At 41.3% G+C, this 24,387-nt stretch overlaps 2 protein-coding genes across 5 annotated transcripts in view; both read left to right on the top strand.

The window, feature by feature from the left end:
- The window catches only part of aplp2 (amyloid beta (A4) precursor-like protein 2), a 51,620-nt gene extending 40,808 nt beyond the window's left edge, over positions 1-10,812 (top strand). For 2 of the 3 annotated variants that reach the window (XM_070828615.1, XM_070828613.1), the window contains 6 exons: positions 1,934-2,033; positions 2,784-2,957; positions 5,558-5,640; positions 6,763-6,840; positions 8,316-8,471; positions 8,730-10,812. In XM_070828615.1, coding sequence (XP_070684716.1) covers positions 1,934-2,033; positions 2,784-2,957; positions 5,558-5,640; positions 6,763-6,840; positions 8,316-8,471; positions 8,730-8,831 — 693 coding nt within the window. In that variant the 3' untranslated portion in view covers positions 8,832-10,812. The remainder of the gene's footprint in view (positions 1-1,933; positions 2,034-2,783; positions 2,958-5,557; positions 5,641-6,762; positions 6,841-8,315; positions 8,472-8,729) is intronic. The other variant, XM_070828614.1, reaches the window with a different exon arrangement.
- A 1,304-nt stretch (positions 10,813-12,116) lies between these two features.
- On the top strand, positions 12,117-23,761 carry st14a (ST14 transmembrane serine protease matriptase a). 2 transcript variants are annotated; one of them, XM_070828843.1, is made up of 19 exons: positions 12,117-12,171; positions 14,646-14,805; positions 16,269-16,399; positions 16,495-16,565; positions 16,981-17,147; positions 17,299-17,331; positions 17,898-18,132; positions 18,716-18,858; positions 18,963-19,066; positions 19,202-19,314; positions 19,408-19,544; positions 19,627-19,731; positions 20,259-20,366; positions 20,459-20,569; positions 20,727-20,849; positions 20,965-21,148; positions 21,772-22,043; positions 22,622-22,758; positions 23,027-23,761. In XM_070828843.1, exons 1-19 carry the CDS (start codon positions 12,130-12,132, stop codon positions 23,183-23,185), a joined length of 2,535 nt encoding a protein of 844 aa, XP_070684944.1. In that variant the 5' UTR covers positions 12,117-12,129; the 3' UTR covers positions 23,186-23,761. The 2 variants fall into 2 exon arrangements, with proteins under 2 accessions (XP_070684944.1, XP_070684943.1); XM_070828842.1 differs by having other exon boundaries at positions 20,459-20,575.
- Positions 23,762-24,387: the final 626 nt, after the last annotated feature.

The raw sequence follows: 24,387 nt of genomic DNA, 5'->3' as shown, positions 1-24,387 counted from the left end.
TCCTGTGTGCTTCCCCACTCAGCCGATCCTGCAGCAAGTTCAAATCTGCATATTCAGATTTCAGGCAACTTTTTTGGCAACTCTCCTTGTTTACGGATTTGACACGTGACACAGAAGCACATTACAGAAGAACCCTTTGTAAATGTAATGCTCGCTGTGCTTTATGTAACTGTGTAATGTGACTTTCTGGGATCAAGAGTATTCCTTTTTTTTTATATAAAAGCCTCACCTGTCTAGCTTAGTAGAGGTTGCTCGGTGCACTGAAATCTCTACCCCAACACTGGGACGCGTAATCTTCATAATGAGGATTGTTTGTCAAACATTGACAGGAAGGTTGCCGCCGAGGTTGCAGCGTGCCTTTAATGGAGAAGGTGCATTGTTGCCATCTGTTGCTGGCTCTGGTGCACTGCAGCCATGTGTTGGAAGATTAAAACAGTCAATCATCGTAGTGGGAAATAAACACTAGTTACCTGCCAAGAGCTGGTCAGCTTTGTCAGTGGCTGGTAGCTTTTCATATACTGCCAACACCTTTGGCAGCAGAAATGTGGAAGCATTTCTCCTCTTTAAACATCATATTACCGGTAGAAACAATGGAGAGTTTCTGGAATACTAAAAGTTTTGCATCTGTTCGATCAAAAGACGTTTTTTTTTTTTTTTGTTCTTTATCCAAACTGCGGCACAGTGGTGATCACTGGGGCTGACGAGCAGTAGATCCTGTCAAATCAGTTCAGAGCTTCTAAACTGATATGAATATTACAAGCTGTAACTTGTTTCAAGTCTGCAAGCCGGCTGGCTGCGAGTCTGAGTTCATCTTAGGAAAAAACACTCTCTAGCAGAAAGCCCATTTCTACTATTTCTGTGACTGTTCTGTTTAAATGTGTGACTCTCCCTTCAGACATGATATATTCTGGGAACGGTCCTCAAACTTGTACCACGTAGTAATATGTTAAATCTGATAAAATTGTAAAGTCTGCGTCTTGGTTGTATTGATTAATAGAAAAAAGGCTGATTTGTAGTTGTCTCCATTTTGCACACGAGGCATCTTGGCAATGAAGGTCACGTACATAACAACCTTCTTCATCTGCTTCCTCATCATCTTCTGGCTCCTTTATCTTGTGTTGCTATGTGCTTCTTCATCTTTCCTTTTTTTTTTTTTTTTTTGAGTTCATCTTCACTGGTTTGGTTTGTTCTCCCTCTACCTGCTGACAGCTGTTTCTGAAGGTGAATTTGAAATCCTCCCATGTGTGTTATCTCACTGCAGCACCACTTTTTCCCGCTGAACATAGTTTCTCTGTGCGAATCTCCAAAAAAGCAAAACAAGACTAATCAGTGATGCTATAAGGTGACGAAACTTATAACCTCATCGGTGACAATTAACTCAAGAGAATTTCAGGGGGATTTTCTGGGATAAGGGTGTATTTTCTGCTTGATTAATGTTAGCTTTTAAATAAATACTATTAGGATCAACATTTTAGACTAATAGTTGGCAAATCACTCTGTAATTACTTGTCACTGGATTAGTGTTGAAACGATTATTCAATTAATGGATTTGTCATATGCCATAAAATTATTCCACAACGATTTTAATGGATGATTTATCTCTTTAAGTATTTTACAAAAAATTTCCTGCTTTTCCAATATAAGGATTTTTATCTTTTCTCTATCTTATATCGTTATAATTATAATTCCAGCGTGTTGTCCACTGTTGTTCTTTGCTTTGCAAACACACAACTGGCATTTTTCACACTAAACAACAAGCCCATTATTGCAGAACATGAATAGGTTTATTGAAAATATAACAGCTTGATCATTTTGTCCTGTTTTGAGTTCCTGGGAATAAAACACATGAATAAGTTTCATTTTGCTGTCATCATAAAAGGAGAACAGGATTTTGGTTACATGACGCCCTGTTTGTCTGTTTTAACCCCCCCAGGTGATGACCCACCTGCGTGTGATCGAGGAGAGGATGAACCAGAGTCTGTCTCTGCTCTACAAAGTACCGTATGTGGCCGAGGAGATTCAGGATGAAATTGGTGAGTCGTGTTCAGTCAAAAGGCAGCCGGAGGACGGACAGTATGCTGTAATAAGAATGACGTGAAATGAAAACAGTGATGGAATTTGCACATGAGCCAGACGGATACAGCCAATGCATCACAATTCCTCTGGTACTCAGTGAATTTATTTTCTTATATCTGGAGCAAACTGACAAAAAGCACTTTTCTCTTTGCGCAAAGGGAAACACAAATATAGCATAGAGAGGAGAGCCGTGTATTGTCTTTTTTATTGTGGGGGAGAATTTAATACAGCTACTACTCTCTTATTATAAGAGTCTCTGCTCACCAGCTCTCATTTTCACAATTAGATCTAAAGCTGAAGCTGAATCTGGGATATATTCATCTCCAGTGGTACATTTAAAGCTGGCAATTTCCGGCACTTTTTTTTTTTATTTCCTTTTGTTTCTCTTGGTTCATTAAAGGAGCCATTGCATGTTGCTGCAGCACAGATTAAAGTGGAGCGGGTGCAATGACAGAACTGGGTCACAGCTTTCATCATGCAGCATCCTGTTGGGAGATGTGCAGATTTACACGAAAAATAGCTCTCAGAAAAATACTAATTGGTAGTTAGCAGAAATGGGAGCAGAAGTCTCTTGCAGCAGCAGCTCAGTTTGAAAAAGAATGTTAACAGTAATTGGCGAAACTCTCATTTAGCACTTTGCTGCCAGGTTGTGATGTGTTAGCGTGCGCCAGGCCGTCTCATGCTTTGTCATATGCCCTTCTCTGCAGACGAGCTGCTCCAGGAACAGAAAGCTGACATGGACCAGTTCCTGTCGTCTATCTCGGAATCACAGCCAGATGTCACCGTGTCGTCAGAGGAGAGCGTGGAAGTCCCCGTGTCCGAGGGCAAACCCTACCGGCCCTTCCAGGTCACATCCCTGGGGTCACGTTCGGAGCCAGAGGGTGAGCAGCTCCAGCCTCAGACACAGTCACGAGCAGCGTCATGAACAACACTGTGGCTGTGCGGAGAACAATAGGCCGTACACATAGGTCTCTGTGAAGGACATTGGTGACGAAGCTCGCCAGAACTGTTGCTCAGTAAGGGAGAATAGGTTTACACTGCCGATGCAAATGTGCTTTGGAGCCATGGGTGTGGACTTATCTGTGCCTGCACAGTTCCCTGTGGCCTGGCTTTCAACGCAGCACTACTGAAGTTCAGATAAATGCACAAAGCCTCAGGCTTTGGTGCTGAGCTGGAGCCAAAAGCATAGAGAAAAAAATTAGCATTTATGGTTCTCTTCTTTGTCACATTTGTGCCAAACAAAAGATTGAATCCTCAAGGAGAGAAAAAAGTGATGGATGGAACGCTTCCAGCAAGATGGATAGCAAATTAGAAGTAAATCCCCAAGGAGCATTTAATATACATGCCAACACCCCAGAGGGCTTAGACAGAGCCAGCCAGTTTTGAAGTGGCTCCCTTTTTTGAGTTTGGTTATGTCTCGAATTTATTTTCGGACTCCTCCCTGCTGGACTCTTTTTCCTAATCAATTAACACAGCTTGATAATCCTGCCTTTTCTCTTCTCACCTAAGTTTTCTCTCTTCTCTCCTTCCCCCCTTTCTGTTCTTCTTTTTTTCTGTTGCTCATTTTTAATGCCAAGGCGATCTATCAGACTCCCCACGTGCCTTCAAGAAAGGTTGGTGCCTGTGTTGCGTCTTGTTTTTCTGCCCCACCTCCTCATCTCCCAAGACATCCACATCTACTATTTTGTTCCACTGCTCTTCTTTCCCTTGGTTCAATTTGGGATCCTCTCTCTCTCCCACCATTTCTGTTTCATCAGAAGCCATCTGGTGGTTAATTTTTTACTTCTTTTGATGACTCACATGGGCTCCCTGGTTGGGTTTCAGTTGCGTTTATGCTTTTCATCACACTAGGATTATCACCAAATGCTGAATAGCAAAGTCAGTGGCTTCTATGTCTGGTAGAGATAGGCTGCAGCCTGCTCCCCTCTCAGAGAGACTCCTCAGCCGTGTGTTCGCTGTCATCCCGTCCTTAGTACATTTGTCAAAGCACCTTGCTTAATTATTCCCCCACCCACACAGTCATTCCTCTCATCAGCCGCCTTCTTCCTGATAGGAGCTGAGTGATTTAGTGTCCTTGTCTGAGGCTCAGTGTTTCCGCTGCTGACCCACAGTCCAATCTAAATTAGCCCAATTTGTCCTCCAAGACCTGAGACAGGGATGTGGTTACGTCACCTGTTTTGTCTGATCTGGGCTTAACCTTGTGATCTCACTCAGTGGACATAGAGACACCTTCCACTAATTGTTGAATCTAAATTATGTATTGATTTCTTTCTGAAAATGAATGTGCAACCTCCCCTGCTCCCCTTCCCCTTTTTTTCCACAGAACTTTGTTCCCCTGTATTTGCTGTTGATTCTGCCTCTCACTCCAATGTACAGTCGTGCTGCAGACTATTTTCATTATTCATGAATCTATTATCTTTGAAATGTCATGGAATAGTGATTTTTCCAGATTGTCCATTACCAATAACCCAGTAGTTAATTTACACCTCACATTTTCAGCAGTCAATATTTAGCACATTTTCTTAATAAATGGCTTAAATCATTTACTGTCAATTAATTTTCTTAAAAATTAATAAACCAGTTGTTGCAGCACCTTTTAAATCCATGCAGATGAGAGGTCATGTTGCTCCCATAGAGGTCACTCCCATTGTGCTGTGTGCTATTGTGTCTGGTTGCGACACTACGTGCACCCTGCAGTACCATCTGATAACCTGCCAGAGCCTCAGACGTCATTTCTGCTGATTGAGGCTCGTAAACACACATCAATTGTTCCTCGCTTAATCCAAAGGCAATTGTACTAATCTTAAGCGTTTGGCATTGGCTAACTAGCAGCAGCAGCAGCAGCAGCAGCAGCAGACAATGAGCCGTCACTGCTGTACATTGTTCAGGACCCTGCTCTCACTGCCTCGCTCGCTCTCCCTCCTCTGAGTTCTTAATTTATTCATGGCATATCTGGTGTGTGTATATTAATAGATCCTACGCCTATTTCAAGACCATCAGTCTAACATGCATATTTGACACTCTGGTCCAGTTTGTGGCTTATCCACTTCCTGAAACCCACAGGTTTTCTAAAAAAAAAAGACTATCTGTTAAAATCTGAAAGGAATATGAAAGATTTGTTGGCGAGGAGCTGCAGTTGTGCAGAGTTTTGACCATGAAACGAGGGATACAAAATGGATTTCATCTAATGAGACCGTGCAAGTAACAGAGAAATCTCAACTATATACAAAGCACCACTTTAAGAGGGCCTTTGTAGAAAATGTAGAGTCAGTGTCATGTTGGCCTCCCAGTGCTCTCACTGTGCTGAATGGAAGAAAGGCCTTTGTTGTGCACCAACAAGACTGAGGCAACAGTTGTGAGAAACAGAGCTGGACAGCTTTGTGCAGCTGTCCGCCATCAATGCCACCATCCCTGTTTGTTTGTTTGTTTGTTTGTTTGAGCTGCTCTGCTGGTATTGACTGCGCTCCTTCACCTCGCACAGGCTCCGCCATGTCTGGTTTGGACGGTCTGATAGGTGCCGAGGAGAGAATCATCAACAGCAAACCCAAGATCAGCAACAATGTGGTAAGAGCTTCGGTGTCACTTTGTCATTTTGTTTGTGCCTAGAAGCATTTCTAACTTTCTAACTTGCTGAACACACGAACTGAGAGCAGCATTGTTAAAGCAAATACACATGTGAGAATGTGCAAAGATACTAAATTTTAGTCCCAACCCAACATCAGATAACTGTCTGGATAGTTTAATTCTGCTACCACGACCTCAGGCTGAGGCAATTGTGCTGACGATGTGATGAGCACATACGGCGCTTTCACATAGCTCTCTTAAGTTCAGCCTCTAACGAGTCAGATTATTCCAGTAACTATGTTGTCATAGTTACAATTATCTCGCACTGGGCTATTTGTGTGTCTCTCTTTGGCCTCTGCCAACCGACCCTCATTCAGATCAGCTCCACGCTTTGTACGGCAGTCATCGCATGCTACTTTTCTTTGCCAGTCACACCATCCCTCCTCATGGATTTCCAAACGATGCTCGGCTGCTGAATGTGTAACGTGTCTCGCATGCTAATCCCACACCGACTGCAAAGCTGTGTATTTGTGTGTGTGTGTGTGTGAATATGAGTCATGTCAAGTTTGCGAATGCACGCATGTTTCTTTTTTGGAAATGCTGGTCCTCTAAGACGGAGCAATCTGAGGTTGAAAATTAACAAATGTGATGGCGACACCTAAAATGTCTGTCGTGACTATTTCATCCCGAGAACCAGACTCTGGACTGCTCTGTCTCTACAAACGGCAGATTTTGTTTCTGCTTCCTGAACACACCCACTTCCACTCACAGCGCTTCTTCTTTAGATTAGAGCTCTCAGTAATGAGTGGCTGACGGTCTGTTTAGAAAGACATGTTAACTGTGTGCCGAGAAGAGAGTCGTGTTGTTGATGCTTGCAAACCCCCCCCCCTCTCTCCTTCCAGTTCGAACAAGACGCTCCAAGTGTACCATCACCCAAACACAGATAATCCTTACAGTTTACTTCACTGCACATTTACACCCTCTTGCTCTCCGCCTGCCTGTCTCTCTCTCTCTCGCTCTCTCTCTCTCTCTCTCCCCATCTATCTCACACACTTACAATCACACACACACACACACACATTGTGGTGAGTGTAACCTGGGCTCCCCTGTCTGTGTTGACAGGTGATTGATGAGTCTCTGGATGTTAAAGAAGTGGTTTACAGTGCAGAGAGAGTCAGCGTTATGCATGATGATGAGCTGGTGAGTATAGCGGCGCCCTCCACAGGGCTCTCTGGGGAACTGTAGTTATCAGTAGTGGGGAGAAGATGAAAGAAGGAGGGAGTGTGGGTGTGCGCAAAGATACCAGTTCTGCAGCTGATATCTCTGAAAAAGAATAAAGAAATTTAAAAGCAAACACAGCTTTGGAAAAGAATCCCCAAATCCCCTCTCTTGTTTTTTTTTTTAAGTCCTCTGTTCGGGCTAATATGTTTTGGTTATTTCTGCATGGGTGCATGTTTGTTATGTGAATGTACCTGAATGTACACATTGAAAATCTCAGTTCATATGATGAATGTCAATCCACACAAACTGGGTGTGCTCAGTTTCTGTGTGAGAATGAGCAGTAAAGAAATTCCCCAGTGGCCGTCTACATATGATTAGTTTGTGTCATATGTGCCAGATTACATTGTGAGGATGAGTGTAGGTGACTGTGGTTGTGTGTATATACTGAATTGGCCAAAATATTCCACAAAGACACATTTCATGCATGTGTACACACTATTCACAAGTCAGTCGTGTGTTACAGATCCTCTGCCAGAGGGGATGTGTCGCCGCTTCACTGTGGTTTTATACAAGAACATGAGAACAAAGAACTAACTCTCCCCCAGTTATCTCATCTCCCCATTTCAAAGCTACTTTGATTAAGATTTATCTATAAAAATGAATTTTTTTTTTTTACAACCCACGCTTAATTAAGTTGAAATCAAAATAAAGTTTACCTTCAGAGCAGAAGAACACGATTTAACTTCTCATCAATGAGTTATCACCATTATTTTCCCTTGTAAATACATGTAATTCTTCAATCAGGGTGCTAATTGTATTCTTTCCAATATGACTATTGATCTCGATAATATTGCCTCTGCTGTAGATATTTGGAAACACAGATACTAGCAAGAACAACATTGATCAGGGCAAGGAGTGTGAGCCCACTACAGCTTCCCAAAACACCAGATTACCCAAAATTACCAGAAATCATTGCAAAACCGTCCAAGTGAAAGCAAACAGATAGTTGTGCCTTAGAAATCCCTGCAGCTATCGAAGTCAACTGCATAGCCTCGCAGTTCCTCTTCCTGATCAACGCTGGGTTGTTTGAATTAGTGTGCGGTCCGTGTGCTTGGAGCAGCAAACACGAGGAGATAGTTTGTGTCAGCACGTTTCCAAAGTGCAAAAGTTAAATGTAGTTATTAATGTTATTGTGGTTATGAGGGAAATTAATATGACATCAAGTCCCACACTGACAAATGCCAGAATTTCCCTTTAAAAATTGTACGAGAGCTTTATTTAAACTTCCCATATAATAGCATGATAATATCGATTAAAATGTCTATTTAGCATAAGAAAATGACCTGATTGAGGTTTAAGACAACTTTATTGTGCCTCTTTTTGTTGCTTCATTGGTCAGCTGTCTTCTCACTGTCGCTCTCTCTCTCTCTCCCTCTCACCGTTCTACCTGTCAGGAGTCCTACCGCCCCCTGGGAGAGGACTTCAGCTTCGGGAGCAGCGCACTGATTGGCCTGCTGGTGATCGCGGTGGCCATAGCAACTGTGATTGTCATCAGCCTGGTGCTTTTGAGGAAGAGGCAATACGGCACCATCAGTCATGGCATCGTGGAGGTAAGCCCCGTGGTGTTTGGAGCAGGGCGAGGAGATTTGCGCTGAGGGAGTGAACCGCACACGGCAGTACTCTCAGTGAGCTGCTATCCATCTTATTCCAAGTGTCAGAATTAGATTACATTATCATCACTCATGGAAATGGAACCATGAGTAGATTACATTATGGCCCCTGCAGCATTTGAATATGACAGACACAGCATGTTGTTCCTGAGATGTCAGTGCCGTCGTTGAGGTCAGCCATTATGCCTCGTCTCACAGGTTGACCCCATGCTGACACCAGAGGAGCGCCATCTCAGCAAGATGCAGAACCACGGCTATGAAAACCCCACCTACAAATACCTGGAGCAGATGCAGATCTAACCAGAACCTACAGGGGGCGCTGTGGAGTCTGACAGAGGACAGCAACCGAGGGGGAACATACTACTGACCAATAACATATGCTGTTGTTAAAATCATTTGCATACATCCAAACTCCATTTACTGGTTTAAACAATCCTTAAATAATGCTACTACTTTTACTACTGCTACTATTGTACTATAGAGTTTGATCATGTTTCTTTTGAAAAGGTGATGTGTCTGCCATTTTGCATTACGGAAAATGTGATTCTGCAGATTTCTCTGTAATTATGAGTACAGCTATCTCAGATCAAGATGTATGAAATTTCTTCAGGCATTTTCTTTATTTTTGAAAGTGAAAGGCTAATCGAGCAAAATTTAAATGTTTTGAGCAGCCATCATCGAACCGGCATACCAGACACTACGCTTTAGTTTTCCATCAATGCAAGTGTCATTCATGCAGTTTCTGATGGTTTTCTCCAAAAGAATTGGTGTTTTATTTTGTTCTTTTTCCTCTCAATAGATTGCTTGTATATGAAGGTTCTTTGTACCAATTAAAATGTATAGTGAAACAACAAATGAGGAAAAAAATGAAATCATGAATTATTTACTTTCTGTTCTTTGTTATGATAACAGACAAATATACATATACAGTTTAAATATATATAAGAGTAGATGTTTTTATTCCACCTTTTTTTCCCAGGGAAGAGGTTACGAGTCGGTTTAGGGTTCTTAGCTCGGTGGTCATGAGTTGTGTTTGCAGGCACACGGCTGGAAAGAGTCAGGGAAGGTGAATGTGTGCACAGACCCCCCAGCTCAAACACATCACACAAAACCTACTCTGAACCCTTACTAAGTGAATGTGATAATATATCCCCCCCTACACACACAAACACAACCTTTTATCAATAGGGAAACCGTATAAATCGATAGATTAATACCTATTGACATGTGTTACATAGTTGAATGTATTGTGGAAGCTTTTTTTTCCATACTATGTACCTGACAGGTTCCTGTGTGGCGTTGATTTTAATGCACTGTCACAACAAACAGTGTGACGGCGGGCGATGACACGCCACAATCTGACAAACAAGTGTTTTTTTTTGTTTGTTTTGTTTTTTATTATTTTTTGCACAAATCATCTAAGTTAAAAACACTCTGACAGCAAACTTTGGGGATGATGTATTCACACGTTATCGGAGCAACTGTTGGCTTTGCTGGTCATAAAGCGTAGAACAGTCTGATCAGAACAGGGCCGGCCCAGAGGCCCCCGGATGAAGTGAAAATGTACAGAATTTGGTGGATTTGGGGTGCTATAACTAATTCTGTGATCACAACAAATGCAAAACAATGGATCTTGAATATACCAAATTTTGGGGGGTTGCTTCAGGGATTTGGGTGAAGTATAACAATTTGGATTTGGGGATTTTTATACCCAGAAAAGACTTGAGCCGGCCCTGGATCAAAGCCAATTTAAGCTGGAGCTGGAGGGCTGTGCAGGCAGACAGAGACACACAGAAAGACAAGGCTTGGAGAGCTGGTTTCTGAAAATAAAAAAATAAAAAAACTACAACAACTAACTTGTGTATTTTTACAGGTAGAGAATGACACAAACAAGTAAACTGAATCCTAGAATCCTCTTTTCTCTCTCTCTCTCTCTTAGTATTGTCTTTGTATGCCTGTATAGTTGATGTTGCAATCATGGCTTTTTTCCGGAGGATTACCTGTGGTGTGCATTGTTCTTATATGAAATGATATGATATATATTTTTAAGTTTGTTTTCTTGTTTTCTATTTTTTTTTCCTCTTCCTGTGACAGTATCTCTGTATGTGACTGTCTCACTATGCACCCAAACGGCTTAAATCTTGTAACTGCCTGCTTGATTGTGGGAGGGGACTGGGAACTAATATGCATATTAGTGATTTAAAAAAAAAAAAGATTGACACCAATGGAAACAGATTTATGGCTACAGGGGGGATACACATCAATAAACTCACAACTTCCATATGGATGTGTCGTCTTTTCATCGATAGATAGATAGATAGATAGATAGATAGATAGATAGATAGATAGATAGATGAATGAAATAAACATAGATAATCCAAAATGTTAGGTTAAGTTTATAGGACCATTATTTCAGGTCTGGCTTCACTATCAATAAGTCACTTATTTGTTCAATTGTTTGGTCCAGTTCTCTCAAATGACCACCTAAATATCTTAAAGCCCGAGTTTACATATTTAAATTGCTTGTTTTGTCCAATTAAAAGTCAATCAATAACAAAAGTGCGATATCATAGAAGGAAAAACAGCATTTAACAAACTGAAATCTGAAGATTTTGGGCAAAAAAATGACTTAAACAATCAAAATAGTTACTTTTCTGTTGATCTATGGATCAACACATCGTTTCAGCTCTGCAGTATTTCAAGGGCGTGTGTTATTGGATAAAAAAATGATTAATGCCTGGTTTTTTGCCTTAATCTCTTAATTTAAAAGGGGATTTAAGGACTTTTGTAAAGATCCATGACTGTCCTGTAGTTGAGTCACAATAAAAAAAAAGTGCTGCCTGATTCAGCGGATTAATACAAATGGAAATACTCAGTTATTAATGCCTACAATTTTAGGAAATCGCGTGTTTGCAGGGGGATGTTGCCGATTTGTCAACCAGAAACCCGTGGCTCATCGTGGATGTAAAAACAAAAAAAAAAAAGATGGTGAATCACCAAAAGTGAGTCATCAGTATATGGTTGCATAAACAAGGGCCGTCACATGACTGGTACCAAAAATAGGCCTTCCACTTAACCGAAACTGAGACAGAAATAATTAAATAAATAAAACATTTGTTTGCGTTTGAATTCACCCACAATAACTTGAAACTGAACTTTTCTGAGGCCGTTTTCTCTGAAGGAGAAGTGACAAACAAAGCGGCGCTCACCTGCTGCAGGTAAACAGGAAGTGGCTGCAGGTGGACGCTGGGAGGAGACACGCCCGCAGATACCTGAAGTTCCCGGAAGCAGTTTTTTTATCTCTACAGTTTCTACCAGGCGAAGTCAGGCGACATATTGAGGACAGGGAGGCATTTGTGACCATCTCCAACCGGAGAGGAGCTTTATTTATTTCTTTTTAGCACCTGTTGTCCACCTGACGACGCTTCTGTCCGGTCCTGGTCCCTGTGGAGAGTTTTAGTTTGGTTGTTGAGGCCACCACAAGCCCGCAGGTTCACCTCGGAAAGCAGCCAGTGGATATCCTGAACCCCCCACCCCCCAGCAAAAGTCAAAGAAAGAAGAAAGAAGTTTTGGTTTTCGTCTGTGGAGCTGAGCCCTGATGGACTACATGGACAGCGGGCTGAGATACACCCCGAAGTCGGTAAGAAACTAGTGGAGGCTCTGTTTTATCCACTGGTGTGATTTAAGATGTGGTTTCATGCAAGAGTTTGTCACCTGGATGACACCTTTTCCCTCCACTGGTGCATGTGTGTGGGACAGGAAGTGGACCACAGTGCTGCACAGTCAGACTTAAAGGAATTAGTGTTGGCTGAAGGTAAATGAAACCACCCAGAGCAAACCAGTCAGACATGAAGCGGAGAGGTCACTTTGTGTTTTCCACTCCACACACACACACACACACACACAACACTTTGAAGGATGTAGGTGTGTAGTCGACAACCATACAAGTCTCAGTCGCTCTTATCACCAGCGCAGTGGTTCAGCCTGAAGACAAACCTGTTACTGAGTGAAAAAGAGACCCAGTTCTTACAAGCTGAGGGAAAAACAAGCTTTCATCTCTTCGCCAAGCTTCTGCTTCTGTACCGATTAGAGGCTGTGCTTTTAATTTGGTATTTTGGGGCCAGCTTTTTAAATGTGTAATTCCCATGTAGCTCTACAAAAGTGTCACCTTTTAGATTTTTGAGAGCACTCAAAGAGCAAACACCTCCTCTTAGGCTGCACAATCCCTCCACATTTTTTTTTTTTTTTAAAGATATCCTGCTGACAAACAAGCCCAAAGAGGCTCTAAACTGTAACTGTGGCTGAAATAGGATACTTCACATGAAAAAAAAAAAAGAAATTGGTAACTTCATCAGTGAAGGTCGTCAGAAATCATGCAGCCACGGAGGAGTTGACACCTGAATTCCTCCTGGTTCCTCCGCCCTGTTGTGACTTGTTCACCTGAGTCAGTCTCCCCCACAGACAAACATCCACTCAGGATTTCTCCACAGTATGGAGAGAGATACACGACATTACGTCAAAACAAAATGCCCTTCACTCTCTCAGAGAGGATCTGTCCTCTGTTGTCAGCTCTGGCTCTCGGCTGCTGTGCTAAGCTTGTTGTGGTCACCGACAGTTGGGCTTGTGAATAATTCAAAGCCATTTTAAACATGTTAAGGTGACACGATGTGTATTAAGATTTACGACTCTGTTGTCCACAAGAATTAACATGCAAATTGATGTTAAAGACCTGGAAAATTAGTTATTCTGAATTTTTTTTGTGTGTCGAGCAGATTTCATCCATAATAATATGATAATGGCTGAACCATATGGTCAAACATTCACTCTAAACACTCACTAAAGACTAAAACTTTTAATTTCAGGCTTCACGAGGAGTTAATATTCACACTTCTGGCTGATTTGAACAGTTATGAGTTTTAGTTATTTTAGAAAATGATAGAATACCAGCGAGATGGAGCGATTTGACATGTTCTTCCTGTTTCTTAATATGAAAGAAACGTTGCCCTCCAATGTGTTGCTTGTAACAGTTAAAAAAAAAAAAAACACCTCTGGCATTGAATGCATGTAATAGTTAATAAACCAAGTAGTCGTGCAAAGGACTATTGGAGGGGATATCTAATCCACAGACTCTGCATTGAGCCTTTAAAATGAGAATTTAATGTGACAAAACCTGCTCAATAAACGAGCCGTTCAGTCAAAGCACCACAGTTTAATACTTGTTGTTGTCCAGCCGCCATAGATTCAGTGTAATTTGTTCTTGTCATGAGTATCTGGTTCATACAGGTGATGGCGAAGAGTTACATTCAGTTAATAAAACAGTTAATGGTGTCGTAATTCTGCAGACGATCTTTCGGTAATCTTCATGTAACTATAAAACTCACAAAATCAAAGGCAGAGGAAGGTTTATTTTTTTTTTAAACACCCAAAAGGTTTGAAGAGTATCTTTTTCGGAAACCTTTTTAATCGCATACTACAGCACAGCGAGCGCACACAGAAACTTGTTGTGTTCCACCTCAGGTCTGCGAGTGGTTTGGTCCCAGCAGGTTTGACAGGATTTTACATGGTGAAACCTTTGTCCTCCCTCCCCCCTCTGCCTCACCTCCCACAGGTAACCGCAGTGCCGTGACTCATGCATGAAGTTGGTTTTAATTGATCAACAGTGGCAGACTAAACTAAAACCATTCTTTCTGGGGGTTTTTTAATGAGCAGATTTTAAATGAAAGTGTGTTCAGATTTCTTTCCCTTGAAACGCTGCTAATCAAAGCAAAGCATTTTGTCACATATCTGAACGTAGTTACAGAGGCTGGGACATTCCTAGAGTACACAAGCACCTACTTGCTGTTTGCTGCTGTCACTTATCTTCAGGTGATTGTCTACCTTGTCCAGGTAAAGAAAAGACGGCTGCTTCTATTCTGTTTTTAAGGCCAAACAACATCAGCAGTGTGAGTACAGGAACGTCCTCGGGCCGGGGAGAGCTTTTGCAGCTTTATGTCCACAAATGTCCTCACGCTCCTGTGAAATCATTATTGGGAGGTTGTTGTCAGCTTAGTAAAGGCTCTTCAGTGTGTACATTTATCATTCATTCACCCTTACAACTATTTGTCTGTCTTCTAGGACAAAGACTGGGACACCTCGGTCCAGTTCCTGCCAGCAACAGACAACAAAAAGCTTGAGAAGAAAAGGGGACCGGGGAAAGTTGGGGCTGTGATCGCCGTGGTGATCTTTGCTGCTGTTGTCGCTCTTATGACCGGACTGCTGGTCTGGCATTTCCACTGTAAGGACCCCTGCTTTGATATTAATCAGATCGTTAGGACACAACAGCAAACATTTAATGAAAAAGGACGTAAACTTTGAAGTAAGCCAATCACATCACCTCGCAGTAAGCAAGGTGATGCACACTATGTGAAGCAAAGCGAAAAACTCAATAGAAACATGTTGTTGAAGTCAATAGTCTCAGCAGTGATGGCAGACAGACTGAACTGACAAAGACAAACAGGTTTCTAACTTTCAACGAACAAGAAAGTGACTTTTACAGTATATAGAGGGTTTACAGTAACTGCTGAGAAACCCAATCTGCCCCATTTTGTAGTGATTTAGTTATTGTCTGAGTCCTTTTTTATGAAGTGTTGCTTGTATTTAGTTAAGTTGCATGTCTGTTATTTTCCACATGTTCTTCATATAAGAGTACATATCTCCACCAGTCCGCGGAAAATGTTTTGGTTTTTGTTAAATCAGCATTTGGAATCAAATGTGTCAAAATACATCAAAATAGTGACAGAAAAAGTATTCGATTTGTCAGGATGTTTGTATTTGAGCTGGTGAAGTAGATGATGAGGAAATCGTTTTAAAAAGCCCTTTTGCACATTTTAGACAAATTACTGAATCCACATTAAGAATAACTTGGTCTAACATTCATCTGTATCTCTTTGAAATATCTTAAAATATTAAGATCTTGTTAACAAACAGACAAACGAACATGACAAAGTGATTTTTTTGTTTTGGTAAAAGAAGAACTTTTTTAGATTAAAAGAAAGAAAAAGCTATTTTTTTTTGTCCTTTCTAAGTTCCTTCTGGTTAAATAACCACACATAAGCATACAGGCTTTTTATGAACTATGAAATATTCATTGGCCAGCTAAGAACTCGGTGCACCTTCATCCTGTTTGATTATTTGCACATGCAAATGATTGAAACGTAGAAGGAGAGATTAGAGCGGCACAAGTTGAATCAAGTAAACCTGAGGGACTTTACGCTTCACAACAGAAAAGGGGAAAAAAAATAACGACAGACAAAGAAAAGATTAAAAAATATATAAAATCGGATCAAAAGCTACGGCACTAAAGAGCTGGAGGAACTAATTAAGGATTGGGAAATACAACAGGCAATCCCTATGCTGAAAAACAATAAAAGCCTGTGATTAGATGGGTACAGTGTCACCTTTGTTAAAAGCTTATGGCCATAGGTTACAGTCTGGACCGTGGCTCCTGGAGGGAGGCGGCAATAGCTGTAATACAGCAGACAATATGTGGACTGATGAGTTATGAGAAATCCACCAGAATGAACAAATAACTTGATGAACAATATACTGTAGTTACAGCTAAAAATAGAACAGGAGGCAAAGTTGTGAATATGATTTGAGATGAGAAATAAAAAAACAGAAGGAGAATACAGTAAGCTGAACTCCTGTGCAGTCAGAGCGTGGGTGTGTAACTTCAGCCTTGTCTGTGTGGTCCTGCAGTCCGTAACAATGTGCGGGTCAAGAGGATGTACAGCGGCTCCATGCGGATCACCAACCAGGTGTTCGAGGACGCCTACGAGGACTCCAACACCTCCGAGTTCAAGGCGCTGGCGAAGCAGGTGACGTCACAGGTAAGGCAGCCGCTCAGGCCTCCACACCACTGCCCTGTCCTCGCAAATAAGACCCATCAACAATAGTTATTTGGTTTTGTTCCTGTCTCTTTCAGCTCAAAGCCATCTATTCCAAAAGTCCACAGCTGGCCAAGTGCTACGTTGGCTCTACAGTTCAGGCTTTCAGGTATGTCAGTGAAGATGGAACCGAGCTAATTCGCTCCTTGAGTTTCCATTCCTGTTTATTTGTCTGTGTGTGGGTTAGCAGGAAATCTGAAAAACAGATTTAACTGAGATTTGGTGGAAAACAAGGCCACTGCTCAAAGAACAAGTGATTGTTTCTAACGCACTAATCTCTAAACACACTGTTATTAAAATTTAAATTTTATAGATTGTACTTGTATGTTTTTTTTTTCATATTTACGAGCCCCAAAGTCGATGGCATTTACTATTATGTCAGTTACTGAAATAAAAGTTCAGCTAGGCGACACTGTGATTCTCACTGAAATCTGGACAAATTAAATCTGGGATGAATCTGTCAGACCCTTTTTTAGTATGGTGATGTTTGCTGCACTATTTAATTCTCCTCTCATTGCTCCCAGTGAAGGCAGCGTCGTGGCCTACTACCTGTCTGAGTTCGCGATCCCTGCAGGTCAAGAGAAAGCTGTCGACAACGCCATGTCTTCAATGGACAAACTGGTGGACAAAGAGCAGCGTACGGCGAACAGACCTGGCAACGCTCTGGTCATTGAGAACATGTTGTCTTCAGGTAAAGACAAAGCAGCTGACGGCCAACCTGCCGTCTGCGATTCTGTCCACATCCATCATGCTGTTTAGCTCAAGTACTTTTTTGTGTTTTCCTGTCGGTGTTCTCATCAAAGTTACATCTGTGTTGTTTGTTCTTGTGTTTCATCTCACAGCTCTTGACTCCCGCTTGTTAACACCATTCAGCAGTAAGTGCTCAGCTTGCATCTTTAATTTATCCTGCTATTAATCTTGTACATCTCATCTATACACATAGAAACCAAAACCGTCACAATCGTGTCTTCATGGGGTTTGGATCATGTTGCCATTGCTGAGATTCATTACTGTCACCATTTGAAAAGCAATGTGATTTATACCCTTCAGATAATAAGATTCTGACTGGCATGATAAACATGTCGCTTGGTCTTATTTGGGCATGCAGGTTGTTGTTGTTTTCCCTGATGAGTTTTAATGAGAATTGAAAGATATTGCTTCTGTTTATTTGGCAAAAGCATCATTATTCCTTATTTACTTTTAATCAAATTTTTATAATATCCAGTTTTATAATATCCAGTCAATGCATTTTAATCCATAACACATTTCAGTGCCCATAGTATATTAGTATATTAGCATAGTGATGTCAGAATAAACATGTAAAACCTTGGTCATTTAATTGGCATTGAGATAAAAGCCTGACTGCAGTCTTGTGACAGTGATTTACAAAGTTGTGATGTGAACATCACAAAAAGTGTTTGTTTTTTGTTTTTTGTCCCAGAATTTCTGAAGTTTACAGAACACACAAAGACCAATCACATGGGGCAGATCCAGTCCCCCGGCTTCCCGAACAGTCCGTATCCCCCCAACACCTTCATACAGTGGCAGCTGAGAGCAGACCCCAACCATATCATCAAGCTCGAGTTTGATACGATGAATCTGGAGGAGAACTGCAAGAATGACTTTGTCAAAATCTACGACTCTCTGGTGGCCATTGAGAGCCGCGTCATGGAAGAGTGAGTTTGCCCGTTGCCTCGTCTAAATACAGCAGCAAGCAGATAAATGACTCGCCCGCCGTCTGCACTCTCACAGTGGACCACTGTACTGTATTTACATTTTACATGTTTAATCTGTATGCAAAGCCCTCTGCTGATCAGATGCTCTTGTTTAGTCTAAATCTGATTCTATAGTTCAGCTTGAAATTTGAGGATGTGATTGTTTGTTCCGAACCAGAAAATTGTTGTGCAGACGGGAAGCAACCGAGACCCCTACAGGAAGTTTCATGTGTGCGTGATGAAACAAACCGTGGTATTCTTGCACAAGAGAGATAAAATGCCTCGGTGATATTCTGTACACAAATTGAACATCTTTTTAATTTTAAATCTGTGGTTTAACTCTTCAATGTCTGAAGAACTTGTAAAACTACTTGATGACCAGGATGAGGTTAAAGGTCAAGCCGAGGTTGCAGGAAAAACTTATAATATTCTAAATATTATTTTACACATATGTGTTATCCTTAAGTGTTTCATTCAATAAGACATGTCAAGGAAATTATTTTCCACAGGACATTTATATTGTATGTTTTTTTTTTTCTGACAGGATGTGCGGGTACTACTCGCCGAGTGAACCACTGACCTTTCTGTCTTCACGCAACGTCATGCTGGTGATGATGGCCACAAATGACAGGGAGAACTTTCCAGGTTTCAGAGCAACAGTCTCACAAATTCCACGTGAAAGTGGAGGTAGGAGCTAAAGCTTGGATGAGTGTTTGCTTTGAGCTGGACCATGCATGTGTAATGTTTGCATAGATACTCACACTAATGTGTTTTTTTTTTTTTTTTTAAAGGTGCGACATGTGGTGGCCAGCTGACCGGCAAAAAAGGAAGTTTCTCTTCTCCCAACTTCCCAAATTACTATCCTCCTCAAACTTTGTGTCAGTGGTCGATCCAGGTGAGCTTTCTGCACTTAATCAACGCATTTCACATCCAGAACATGTTTCATACAGGTTTCCGTTGTGTTTTGCTCCTCAGAAGGTCACATGTCACCATGCCACTTAGTTTTTACTCGTCTGTGTCAATCATTAAGGTCCCTGAAGGTAAGGCAGTGAAGGTGACGTTCAAAAAGTTCCTCCTGTCTGAGCCTGGGCAGGAAAACGGCAAAGACTGTCGCAAAGACTACGTGGAGATCAACGGAAAGAAGTGAGTCCAAACTGTGTGTGTGTGTCTCTAAAAACCTCCATAGGATTTACATAGCAGAGAAGACATGTCACTGGTTGTGCGTCTCATTCTCAGGCTGTGTGGAGAAAAGCCTGACGGAACGGTGACAGAAACCAGCAACACCAACAAGATTAGCGTGGTGTTTTTCTCCGATTCCTCCTATGTGGACCGAGGTTTTGATGCAGAGTTTGAGACCATCGACATCAAAGACCGTAAGTAACTTAGTTTCTCCCAGATGATGATTATTTCTCCACACAAGGCAAGCGTGTCTCACCTCAGCCCTGTCGTCCACAGCTTGTCCAAAGCAGTTCCAGTGCAAAAACCAGCGCTGCATTAAGACGGAGCTCAGGTGTGATGGCTGGAATGACTGCGGGGACATGAGTGACGAATTTGATTGCAGTAAGTACCGAGGTTGTTATAGTATGGAAAAACAGTTAAGTTAAATGAAATAGAAATAAAAAGTAGACGGTAAACTAACTGGAATAAAATACAAATGTGCAGAAAATGTGTTTTAGTTTCAGTCTTTTCTTCAGTTTGTCAACACAACCAGCATGAGGAGGCGTTGGTGCTTCTCTACTGAGACCACGATGTCGAATTAACTGGGAATCAGCTGCCTTCACAAAATGTTGTGTTTCTATTTCAACACCAATTCTGAACTGACAAATACCTCCCAGATTATAATTAAGAACAAACTGAAAGTAATACTGAAACTAATAAAAACTAAACTAAAACTAAATCATTGTCAAGCAATAGAAATTATCTGAAGTTAAACAGAATTGGGGGAAAAAAAGTCAAATTAAATGAAAAATCAAAACTGATGAAAAATCTAAAATTCTAATAACTCTGGTTAAGCACTATTTACTTAGATTACACTGCTGATTTTAACGACTTTTCTGAATTACTCTCTACATCGTGTTTTCCCCCAGAATGCAATTCAAAGGATATCAGCTGTAAAAACGGACTGTGTAAGCCCATGTTCTGGAAATGTGACAGCGTGGACGACTGTGGAGACGGCACAGATGAGCAGAACTGTGGTAAGACCCGTCGACGCCAGTGGAGGACGTACTCTGCATGCGCGCTGAAAGGCTTTCAGACTGATACCTGTCTGTTTCTTTTGTTTTCCAAGGTGGATGTAAATCTGGACAGTTCACATGTAAGAATAACAAGTGTGTTTCTAAGAAGAATCACTGTGACGGCAGGGACGACTGTGGGGATGGATCAGATGAGCTCGACTGCAGTAGAGGTAATCTACTGAATCACTGAATCTAGTATTATGTTTTCCTTTTTTTTTCTCTCTAAACAAGATGAATAATTTGTGAAGACATAACTGATGATATGATGAGTGCCTGATTCATAGTTTGACTTCGCTTGTTCTTCCCGTCCTTCCGCCGTAGGCTCTGATGTAAGATGCACTGATCTTACATATAGATGCAAGAACAACAAATGCATCAGCAAAGTGAACCCGGAGTGTGACGGGACACAGGACTGCGAAGACGGATCAGACGAGGAGAACTGCAGTATGTCACAAGCAAAAACGTCATGTGCTTTGTCTCAGATTAAAAACAGACCCACTCCATGACGAGCCACAACAAGTCGGCCCTGTCATTGACTGATTGATTCTTTACTTTTCAGACTGCGGAAGGAGCGCCTTCAAGACGTCGCGTATTGTGGGCGGTCAGGATGCAGAGGCAGGGGAGTTTCCCTGGCAGGTCAGCCTCCATGTCAAAAATTACGGCCACGTGTGCGGAGCGTCCATCATCAGTCCACGCTGGCTGGTCACAGCCGCCCACTGTGTGCAAGACGACGGCAGGACAAGGTAACATCTGTTTATGTTTACGCATAATGTGACAAATCAGGGCTCGTACTCGCAGCTCTCTCAGAACAAATAAGGTGGGTTGAAATCTGAAGTGAGATTCGTTTGCAGCTTTTATCCAGTTTTCTTACAACCTTGACTTCTGAGCATGCTGAAAGGCCTCAGGCACATCCTAAATTCTTTGAATCATTAGGACAAAAGAACTCAGTTGGCAGTTCGGTCATTTGACTTCAAATATACTGTAAACAGTTGCAGTCACATGGAAAGTTGGAACGTTCTTCCTCTGTGTTTTTACTACCAACACAATGCTAGAATGTGCACATGAATCATTTAACAAACAGGATACCCAAACATGCACCGTTCCTCTGTCTTAGTACAGAGATATTGTAGATATCAAAGCTTACATCAATATGTTGTTTTAGTTTTGAGATTTTTCTATCAAAATAATAATTAATTGTCTTTAATAAATACATTGAAGCATTCATTTTATTTTAGATGCTGTCGGGGCCATTTAACTGTAATGGAAGAGAAGGCCTGAGACATTGTCTAATGTGATTCTTGTTCCACATGACCTGCCCGTTAATGATTATCTGAGACTGAGCTTGAACTTTGCCACCTGTCCTCAGATTCTCCCACCCGAGCACTTGGGAAGCTTACCTCGGCCTTCACACCCAGAGGAAGATTGGAAGCACTGTGGTGAAGAGGAACCTGAAGCAGATCATACCCCACCCCAACTACAACGCATACACCTATGACAATGACATCGCCCTGATGGAGCTGGACAGTCCCGTCACCTACACGGACTACATCAGGCCCATCTGCTTGCCGGCCTCCCAACATGACTTTCCATCCGGTAACACTGTGTGGATCACCGGGTGGGGCGCCACTCGAGAAGGAGGTGAGTCCTCACTAATGATTAACCTTGGATTTCTCATTTTGGTGAATACTTGTAGCCATTAATACTCAAAAATATTTAGTCAATGCTGAGGCATTAGCCTTAGCTGAGTACACAGCGAGTGGAGGGACACCAATAATCAGTCCGTTTGGAGATGCAATTGCATCCCCTGTAGGTCAGATGGAATCATTAACATTTTAATCACTAATTCCTTATTCATACATAAAGCCATCAAATTATCTCTGAAAAATATGTTAAGGCTTTGCTTTGCATATTTGTATGTAAATGTGATGAACTTCATAATTTAGTGTGAATTCAAATGTGTTATAATAATATGTTTGTTTGGTGTTGACATTTTGGTTTTGTTTAGTGATGCTCTGCTTTTTTCATTTTCTAAAATATTTTTATTGTTGGAGCTCCATATTTGTCGACGCTTAGATGTCATGTTGCTAATACACACCATACAACGTTACTGACTACAATAGAAATGATGACTTTGCTCTGATGGAGGCCATTACTGGAAGTTGGATGACTGTTATGATATTTAGACTTAAATGTAAGTGTGTGTGTGTGTTGTCCAGGATTTGCTGCAACGGTGCTCCAAAAGGCCCAGGTTCGAATCATCAACCGCTCGGTGTGTAACGATTTGATGGCAGGTCAGATCACGTCTCGGATGTTGTGTGCTGGAGTGCTGATCGGAGGGGTCGATGCTTGTCAGGTAAGAAAAAGCACTTGAAGCCGACGCTTCCCTGCTTTTCTTTCTTTCTGTTTTGCAAAACAAAGAATATAAACAGACACATTTAACAGCTAGCTAGAAATGTAACTGTTGTCAAGTACACTGTGGTGATAAAAGTCTAATGAGGTTGTTTTAAAATGTATTTATGATGACACCATGAAAATAAGTGGTGAACAGAAATCATGCCCCACACTGCCCCCATGCAGTACCTTTCTGCTAACACATGTTCCTGTGTGTGTGTCCCCGTCAGGGCGACTCTGGCGGCCCTCTGTCCAGTCCGTCCGGCAGTCGTATGTTCCTGGCAGGAGTGGTCAGCTGGGGCGATGGCTGTGCCCGCAGGAACAAACCCGGCATCTACACGACAGTCACCAAATTCCGTGGCTGGATCAAAGAAAAGACAGGAGTGTAGACCACAGCAAGATGGTCGAACTGGGCCAAAGATACGGACATGAACACGGACTTCTTCCTTAGCAAAACAACACTCTGACTTTAGAGGCTTGAAGAGCAGTTGCAACACATTTTATGTCCACTGTGATTTTATGAGGGTGAGGTTGATGAAATGTTTCTAATGTAAATAAATGTTTTATTTCTGTGTTGTTGTTTTTTTGCTGTTATTTTAGCATGTTTTGATGGAGACTAATGTTATGTGCTGCACATGAAATAGATTTTAGCCATGATTGTTACACACATATGTATTTAACAGTAGGCATCACAGGGACTCACCACTACTTTTCCTTGTTGTCTTTGTTCTAAATTTTATAAATTAAAAACAAGATGACAGCAAGCTCATTCCATCCTACCTCCTATGGCTTGGTAATTTTAGCGTTTTATCTTTAGTCCTGTGAAAAGTTTGTGATCTGATCTCTTCTCAGCACTCAGATGGCATTTTTAAGGTTAATCTTTTGTGGTTAATATGCTAATGTGACCCCTCTTCCATTCAGAACAATATTGATTCAGTCCCTCCTGTTTATTTGTCTCATTCTTTGTAAATGTCTATTTCATAAGAGATGTTTTTAAATAAAATATTTAGATTTCAATTCTTTGCGTTTCCATTTTCATGACATGCATTTCATCTACTATGACTTTTGTATTCAATTGCACCTAATTTAAACTAAGTTCATATTTGAATTGATTTGTTCACTGTGCAATATTTGCATTGTAAGTTATTTAAGTCTCCACTTCAGCGGGATGTTTTGCAGAACAACATACGCTAGATAAAGAAATCATGTGGGAAAGTTGTGCTCAATCTGGTCCAGATGTAAATTATACTTTGCCAGAGTCAGAATTTGGTTTATTACCAAGTAAGTTTTTTGCCTTGGAATATTGGTGTATAGTCAAGAAACATAAACATAAAAAAACATAAATAGGAAAGTGAAATATATTATATTTATGATTATTTGTGCTGAAATGAAACAAAATTTCATTTTACGCTAAACATGAGTGGTGAGATATGGAGCTCCATTTCAAAGGCTCTTTTATTGGGGCAAAAATCCTCCAACAGTAAAACATTTAAGGTGAGAACGTGGGTTGTTTTTACTTGCATAACTTATTTTCACCATTGAATGAGGAAAACCAATAAAACGAACATATATATTTATTTATTATTTATGT

The sequence above is a fragment of the Pempheris klunzingeri genome, chromosome 4, assembly GCF_042242105.1.
Source record: "Pempheris klunzingeri isolate RE-2024b chromosome 4, fPemKlu1.hap1, whole genome shotgun sequence".
NCBI lineage: Eukaryota > Metazoa > Chordata > Actinopteri > Acropomatiformes > Pempheridae > Pempheris > Pempheris klunzingeri.
This window is presented reverse-complemented; position numbering and strand designations above follow the sequence as displayed.

What these genes read in the sequence shown, in the direction of transcription:
- st14a (XM_070828842.1), top strand. Translation starts at nt 12,130, where the DNA reads ATGGACTACATGGACAGCGGGCTGAGATACACCCCGAAGTCG. An exon ending in GCTGGTCTGGCATTTCCACT is followed by an intron (nt 14,806 to 16,268) that starts GTAAGGACCCCT and finishes GTGGTCCTGCAG; the next exon opens with TCCGTAACAATGTGCGGGTC. An exon ending in CTTGTTAACACCATTCAGCA is followed by an intron (nt 17,332 to 17,897) that starts GTAAGTGCTCAG and finishes TTTTTGTCCCAG; the next exon opens with AATTTCTGAAGTTTACAGAA.